General features: G+C 46.6%; 1 protein-coding gene across 1 annotated transcript in view; it reads left to right on the forward strand.

Moving 5' to 3' along the window:
- Positions 1-3225: 3225 nt before the first annotated feature.
- LDLR (low density lipoprotein receptor) overlaps positions 3226-8644 on the forward strand; it is a 43848-nt gene continuing 38429 nt past the window's right edge. The window contains exon 1 of the mRNA XM_019659237.1: positions 3226-3425. Coding sequence (XP_019514782.1) covers positions 3239-3425 — 187 coding nt within the window. The 5' untranslated portion in view covers positions 3226-3238. The remainder of the gene's footprint in view (positions 3426-8644) is intronic.

Raw genomic sequence — 8644 nt, forward strand, 5'->3', positions numbered from 1 at the left:
CCAGGTTGAGCTGTTGTTCAGCATCTTAGCTGTAGAGGGCAGTGTCACTGGCCCTCATATGTGGGATCCGAACTGGGGCCCTCTGTCATCCCAAGCAAGTTCTTAACCATCGCGCCACTCGGCCGGCCCTTGGTCAGTTTGGAATCTCCCCTAACCACCAGCTCAGGGCTCTCTCCGTGTTCTCAATATAGGCTTGTTTTTCAGTCTGGAGCTCTATTTGAAAGGATAGGACTCACAGACCAAGACAAAATTTGAATTCCAAATTATCAAAATCCCAAGGACAGTGGAATTTAGAAATAGCGCATCTCTGATGTTGCAACCACGCCTATGATACTTTCTCTTATTTTCACTTATTTATTTAACCCTTACTACAGACAGGTGCTGGAGATATAAGCCAGCGTTTCTGCCCTCACATGGCTAACAGGCAATTGATGGCAACCAAGTCAAGGCAGGTCCCTAACTGCACCTACTAGAAAGCACCAAGGCACCTGTGGCTGGTTCCTCACCCTCTCTCTGGGCCAAAGGCCAGACCGCAGCTGCCATGGCTCACCTCTGCCAAAAGGCCTGACTTCCTCGGGTGGAGCTTTATTGTAATCTGAGCCTCTTGGAGAAGCAGAGGTGAAAACCAGGACAAGGTGAGCTGTCCATTAGAATGAGGGAAACACCTAGCCTGGGTTGTCTTAGATGACTTTGCAAGCTCAGGAACTTTCAAATGAAGTGGATTCTAGGGAAGGATTCCTTTTAAGTACCTATGAAAAAGAAAGGCTTCTGTGAAGAGAAGAAAAAAAGATGCAGTTGTAACACAATGGAAAATAAAAGCGAACGCATGTATAGTGTTTATTATGCCAAGTGTGGCTCCAATCACTTCATATACACACATATATAAATTCACTTAATTCTCACACCCCTCTGAGCTAGCTGCAGAAGAGCAATAGAGGCTCTAAGAGGTAGAAGTTGAGAAATTAGTCAGCATAGCTCCATCACAGGGTAGTGTATGACCATGTCCATGCATGTTGTTAGGGACAGAAGGGACCTCGTGATTTCTGCAGGCAGGTCAAGAGAGCTGGGGAGAGCTGTCCTGGATGTCCAGGCCTTGGCACCCCAGCAATGTTCTTTTCAGAGTTTTTGTGGCTCTTTTCCAGGCCTGCCCTTACATCTACGTAGGACTAGCTCTGGAGACATATTAAGCTAAGCTCTTTTCGCGAAAAAAAACAAAACTTCTTCCTGGTCTCTCTTTCCAGGCCTGTTGAAAGGAAAGAACCTCCTATCCACAGATGGTTAAGAGAAAGCTGGGTTCACAATAGAAATAGAGAAAGATATGTCTTGTAATTTTTCTGAAGGGAAATCAAACCTATGATCCTAACTGATTGGAAAAAAAAATGTAGCATATGGTATAAGGGATGGAATTTAAGGGTGACACATTGAAAATTTTGCAACAACTCTCAGAACTTGTCCATCCTTATAAATTTGTCCAGGTGATGGCTAATTATCTCATTTGACTCTGACACTGAACCTGCCAAGTATGGGAAACAGGCATATTTTCTCCTCTTTCCAAGCTCTGATTCTGGAGTTGGGACTCTTAACTGCTAAACACTTTGCTTATAAATTGTCCCCTTTCTGCCTTCTCTCATGGGTTTCCCCATCAGCCTGCTGAGAGGTTAGTATACCCCCACCAAGCTGTTTGAAAGCCCCAGACAACTCCAATCATTCTTGGGGGATCCCTCCAAGACTTCCAGGTGTTGTGGGAGCCTTTCAGGCAAGGGGTCCCTGGAAACTGCAGGAATCCTAAAAGAGACTCTTTGGTTCCTAAAAGTTGCTCTCTATCAGCCCTCTGTGGTTAGGCAGTCAGGTTGACCCCTGAAAGCCCCATGTTGTTTTGATTTTGCTTTGGGGAGAGGATGCAGCCTTTTTGTTTGTTGAACTTTTTCTCCTAAATGGATAAATCAATATTTACGTCCACTGTTCCCATAGGCAGCCTGAGGTGACCTCAGACAATGGTTCGCTGTTCACTTGACCCAGAAAACCCCACAAAGTCATGCAAATCAAGAGGTTCAAATCTTCATGTTCACTTTAAAAACACTCATGACACTGCCCAGGCCATATCAAAGGTATGCAGATCCGAAAACGCCACCAAGTATGTGAGGAATGTCACTTTGCAGAAGCAATGTGTGCCATTCAGTCGTTACAATGGTGAAGTTGGTAGGTATGCCCAGGCTAAACAGTGGGGCTGGATGAAGAAGGGTCAGTAGCCCAAAGAGTGATGAATTTTTGCTGCACACACTTGAAAACGCAGAGAGTAATGCTGAACTTAAGGGTTTAGATGTAGACTTTCTGGTCATTGAGGTGAACAAAGCTCCCAAGATACTGTGCAGAACTAAGAGTTCATGGGCGAATTAACCCATAATGAGCTCCCCTGCCACATTGAGCTGATCCTAACTGGAAAAGAGTTGATTGTTCCTAAACCAGAAGAGAAACTTGCACAGAAGAGATGCCCCAGGAGAAATAGAAGGAACAAAAACTTATGGCTCGGAAATAAATTCAGCATCAAATAAATGCTAACCAAAGTAAAAAAAAAAAAAAAATTAATGACCAGACTCCAGGTTATGGGTCAATTGATTTTAGAGGCGTTTTTGCTCATAATTCATATAAGTGCTGGATCCCACAAAACAAAGTCAGTTTTTGGCTGTACTCTGTGAGGATTTTATTTAAATACCTCATTGATTACTGTTTGTATTGTAACGGAAAATCTAAAAACTATATAGGCCTGAACTCAGTTGAAATTTATATACAAATCCTAGAAAGGAAAAGGCAAGTAGAGAAAGGAGGGGGGAAAGTTTCCAACATTTCTAGTTTTTCCTTTTGAGGCAGAGGGGAGATTGTAATTAGCCAATTAGAAGTTTTGGAAGGACAGACGGTTTAATCTTTGGGCACCAAAGAGAAAGGTAGCGATTAGAAGTTAAGGGATACTTAAGGAAGATCTTTCAGGAGGCGCATTTCCAGCTTGGGGAGGCTCTGTTCTTCACGGGCTACCCAAATTCGACAAAGCAAGGAGCCCGCCCTGGAGCGGTTTTGGATAAGCACTGGAATCCCAGTCAGGGCTTCACGGGTTAAGGGGCCTATGTCACATCAGCCATTCGAAACTCCTCCTCTCACAACTCCTCCTCTCACAGCGAGGTGAAGATATTTGAAAATCACCCCACTGCAAACTCCTCCCCCATACGAGAAACCTCGCTTTGAAATGCTGCAAATGACTGGAGCTCCGCGTGCAGTCGCCGCTGGGCTGCGCGAAGCCCGGGTTTCCAGGGGGCACCCTGCGGACCGCGAACGGCGAACAGCGGCCTGGGCCGGGGCATTGCTGGCGGGGGCTGGGAGCATGAGGCTGTGCTGGTCCGTTGCCCTGCTCCTCGCCGCGGCGGGGGCTGCAGGTAAGGCTAGCTCCAGGCGTCCGCGCGGGACAGAGCTGAACTCCGAGAGCCCCGTGGTAATTGTTTTTAAGGGGAAAACGAAAAATCACTCCATCGTTGAGAGACGATGGGGAAATGGCACAAAGTCCTTTCCAAACAGCTGAAGGGAGAGCTAAGGGGCGCGAGGGTTTGGGGAGTCTGGGAGAGTCAGGCGAAACGGGGTGCGGATTTCCCCACAAGTCTCCGTCGAAGGGGGATCCCCTTGTCTCCTTCAGAGCAAGGCACGAGGCCCTCCAGCCCTGGGGATGAGGAGCCTTTCCCCGAGTTATTTTTGGGGCGAGGGGGACGCGAAGCCCCGCTGTTCAGCCTGGAGGTCCCTGCAGGTGCTCCTCCGAGCCCGGCCGCGAGCAGAAGTTACCGAGGCGGCCTGGTTGGCTGGCTTTGTGCTGCCCGAGGGCGCCACTGGCTCTCAGAACAGAGCAGAACGCGTCCGCGCCAGCCGCTGCACGCGCGCGTCTGCCCAAGGCCAACGCCTCCCACCGCGCCCCCCTCCCCGCCAGCTCTCCCCGAACTCCCATTGGGCGCGACTGAAACAGGCGAGCCTCGAGCCTCTCCCCTTGACCAATAGGACGCGGCTACTGCGGAGGCGCGCTGCATGGGGCGGGGCTAGCGCAGGACGAGAGCAGCACCTCGGTCTGGGTGAGGCGGGCCAAGGAGATTCCTCGCGTCGGACCTCAGCTCGTGTCACAAAGGAGGCAACACGCCCCAGGCCCCTGGGTCCGCCTCCGCGAGCACGGAGGAGACGGCCGCGGGGCGCCTGGTTCTCTTTGCGTTTGCGGTTTCCTCCGAGATCTGTAGGGAGGCCTTCATCCCCACTTTGTCTTCGGGGCCTCTCTCGCTCCGCCTGCCCGGGACTAGTCACAGACGTGCCTTGGTTCCTTCTGAGACTGAAACGCCGGTCCCTCCTCGATTGGACGGGGAACGGCAGGCAATTCGGGGAGCGGCAGGGACCGGGAGCCAGCGACATCCGACGGACCCTCAGGGTTGCTTTATTTGCCCTCTAAAGGCTCTAAATGGGTTCAGCTGAGCTGCTCACATGGCAGTTTTTCATTTTAGGGGGCTTCGAGTTTGGATTTGGGCAAGAGGCTAGTTGGTGCATGACCCTGAGAGGTTTTTTAAAAATGAGCTTCCAGAGGCATTTGGCTTTGCCCTAGGCAACAGATAAACATGGGCCTTTTCCTACGTTGAACCAGCTCAGCTCATAAAAGGATTGGGGTTGCCTGGTTAACAGGATTGCAGGAAGTTGATTTTATAGGAGAGGGGGTTGGCTTTGAGGAGAGAGTTTTGTACTCTTGGAATCCCTACCTGGGTTTCTCCTAGGAGGGGAGAAATGGAGGGAAGTTGCCCTCACATAGCAGAGGACTGGTGTAATAATTTGGCCACCAGTTGTGTGACGTGGAGGGAGCTTGTGTTGGGTTCACGGCTCCTTAACAAAACTTAGACAAAAGGTTTTCGTTCCAGAGACTTTATTGACCAGGCCTGGGACTGTATCTCTCAAGAGAAGAGATCAGCCCCTAAGTCTTGGTGGGTAAGGAATTTATAGCTGAGGCTGGATACAGAAGCAAAAAAAAAAAAAAGCGGTTAGTGTGTAAAAAGGAAAAATGGCTAGTTTATCTTATTTTAACAAACTATAAAACATAGTTAGGTTATTATTTTTAACGAGCTAATCCATAACTTGCTTATCTTCTTGACGGGCTATAAAACATGACTTGTTTATCTTTTCCTAACAAGCCATATACTTTGTTTATCTTCTTCTACTTTCTTGACAAGACAATTTGTTATGGTTTTTACTGAAGCAGGAGCTTTTTAAAATTCCTCTGGGCGGGGGTACTCTCCGAAATGAGCTTGCTTAGCCTAGGGTCTGGGCCTGGGTCCCTACACTTGGCTTGGTCAAGAGACACTTGATTAACCTGTAAGTCATATGCTGATTGACTCCTTCCCTAGGAGGAAATAATGGCAATGAAATCTTGAGCAAGATGTGTTGCTTACTTTTTAGTTTTTTCTCTCACCGGGTGGCTGGGGATCTGATATATCTCCTGTTCTCAAGGAAGCTCTGAGCTCTGATGTGTTTCCCAGACTCCTGAGAGCTGGCAGCTACTTCCCTCCTCTGGTGCGAATGTACATTTGTAGCAACCCTGGCTGCCCCAACTTGCTCCTTAGCTGTTTCCAAAGCATATCCAGGGGCAGGAGGGGGATTGTCCATTTCCTTTGTGAATGGAAGTATTGCAGTTGGAATCTGAACTGCAGGCCTTTATCACTCAGCCAGATCAAAATCTGTTAACCGTTGACCGACTGGAGCAAAAGTGTAATAATGGCCACCATAAGGAAAAGTTATCTTAAGACTGACAAACCAAGCAGGCAACTCCATAACAGAATTTATTATAGGCTAATTTACTTAAAGGAAGATTGGGTAGGAGTGGAAAAGAAGACCCAGCAGTTTTGAAGAAATTATTCTCCGCTGGAGACTCCTGTTCCTGCACCTTTTTTTATTTTTTTTAAATAGTATAACTCAGGTACTAATGACTGAGAAGACAAAGGGACAACACAGTAGTGCTAAGGTACATGCCTCCTGGTGGTCCATACTATCCCAGTTTGATATTCATCTCGGTTGTCATCCTGGTCATTATTAACAAAAGTATTTATGGTTAGATTTTAAGGAACACGGATACCCATTAACCAGAAGGCTTTGATATGCTTACTAAGGACAGTGAGGTTGTTTAAATGTCACAGCATGAAAGGACACCAAGGGCTGGCTGAGTGGCTCAGTTGGTTAAGAGCCTGCTCAAGAGTGTGAGCTCTGAGCAACAGGGTCGCCAGTTCAATTCCCACATGGGCCTGAGCTTAGTTGCCTCTGAGCTGCCAACATGTGGCAGGATGGCTCAGCTAAAAAAAATAAAAAATAAAAATAAAAAAAAAAAAAAAGAAAGGACACCAAGATGGAAATGGTTTTTGTTCACATCTATATGAATACAACAGTTGTGAGTGGAGTATCAAATATGCCAAGGGCACACCCAAACTCGGAGAAAGTTGTGTCCTCCTAAGAGTTGTATCTGCTTTAGCAGCTCTTTCTGGGGCAAACTGGTAAAAGATAGGGAGAGCTTTTTTGACACTGAAAATCTTTAAGGGTAATGAAAGTGCCTCATTCTTTCTCTCCAGGCTAGTTCAGGGGTTCCTCCCCTGATAAGAACCAATTCTAGAGCCTTTGTTGCTCGGTGCTTTGATGGTCCCTTCACATTCTGCGTTAAGTATGTCCACACTTTGCCCAGCTGTCAAGCAAGTGACCATTTGTTGCTAAGACACTGAAAGTAACTAGCAGTGGACAGTGAAGTGACAGAGACAGGCTACTGCTCCCCAAAGTTACTGGCAGCAAAATCAACCATAGAGATTGCTCCTGGGGGAAAATACCTTGACATCTGAGTTTGGAAAAGAACCCTGGTAAATTGATTTCCCATTTATTTTCAGCTGAGTCTGTTAGTTCCAGCCATTTTTTCCAGGAAATGATTCTATCTATAATTTTGATTTCCCTTACCACAACTATCTTCAGTAGCACGGGACAGCAAACATTGAAAGCATTTACTACCTCATTTGTGCGCTGGAGAAAAAGCAGAAATGTGTATTCTCCTTTTTTGTTTCGATAACTTTGTTCCTGATTGGCCACTCCTAACAGGAGAGAGGCTAGAGTTTAGAGACTTTTTCTTTTGAGTGTTTACGTAATTTTAGGCATCCTCAGCATGAGGAGATGTGGAGGTGTGTGCTCTGTTTTACTTTCGCTGAAATTTAAATGAAACAGTAAAATCTACCCACTTTCCAAACATTGTCTGGAGCTGATGGCCAGCTGTTGGATGACCTGGTCTGATAGAAATAGGTAGTGGTGGGGGTCTTCCTGTTGGTGAGGTCTTCAGCCATCTGTGGTTAGTAAATATTTGGAGAACTGTTGCCAGGTGAAGCGAAAGGACCTATTGTTTTTAATCTATCCCTCTTTAAAGGGCCTTAAGATGTTATCATTGTTTCAGTGGCAGATTTTGTTTGTAAGATAGTTGACCCTTGTACAAACGTTGGGATTGTGCAAATGTTGGGAGGCAAGAGCATTAATGGTGGATGAAAAAGGGGTTTTACAGAAAGTATCCTCACAGGATGATCTGATCATAAATCCCTAGCTGGGCAGGTCATGGTGGGTAGTCACACCTCAGCCATGTAACTTCTTTAGTGAAAGGTTTATCTTGGCCTTAAGCAAGCCCTGTCCATTGTTTCTGTGCATCTAGGTTAACATACTTTTGCAATAAGGGTAACCACCCACGGGAGAGCACATAAACCTGTTAACTAGACTGTAATTCAACTCCCACCTCGTTTTTTCCCACCTCCATGTAATCTTCCTTACATTCCCTCCTTAATCTCAAATATATAAAAGAATCTACAAAGCTATCAATTCTGCACAGCATTTGAGATCTTGCTTCCGGGCAATTGTCGTCAGTTTCGTTCAAATAAACTTATAAAAATTCTCTACAGGTTTGGATATTTTTTTTTTATTTTTTTTTAAGGATCACTCTGGCAGCAGTGTAAAGAACCATTTTGTTTTGTTTTGTTTTGTTTTTTTAGCTTAGCCATCCTGCCACCTGTTGGCAGCTCAGCCGCAGCTCAGCTCGAGCCATGAATCGAACTGGCAGCCCTGTTGCTCAGAGCTCGCACTCTTGAGCGAGCTCTTAACCAACTGAGCCACACGGCTGACCTCCAGGTTTGGATATTCTTAAGTCTACAGTGGTAACCAAAGCTTTGATCAGCTGTGTTGGGGGCGGGGCATGGGGGGGTGACAACAAGATCCTCATAGCCAGTGCCCCTTGCTTGAACTTCCTTTTTAGTTTTTTTTCTGACAATCTTCAAATTCCAATTGCCTTTTACCCCATCCTGTGTGCCAACATCAGGGAGAAGTGAGTCATTTCCTCTTTTAGGGACGATCACGATTCAGCCATGAGTCAATGGGGTATTGCCGGGGTCCTGCCTCGGCGTTCCAGTGAACAGTACCTGAAGTGGGGGGCGAGGTTTAAGGAAAAAAAGAGACAAAGAGAGTCCGGGAGGACTGGAAGCATTCTTGGCAACCAGCCCCGAGTTTATTTTTCCTCCCCATTATATACCCCCAGAGTACATGCAACACAGAAGGGATGAATATGCATAACCTCATTAAA

The sequence above is a fragment of the Hipposideros armiger genome, unplaced genomic scaffold, assembly GCF_001890085.2.
Source record: "Hipposideros armiger isolate ML-2016 unplaced genomic scaffold, ASM189008v1 scaffold_298, whole genome shotgun sequence".
Taxonomy (NCBI): domain Eukaryota; kingdom Metazoa; phylum Chordata; class Mammalia; order Chiroptera; family Hipposideridae; genus Hipposideros; species Hipposideros armiger.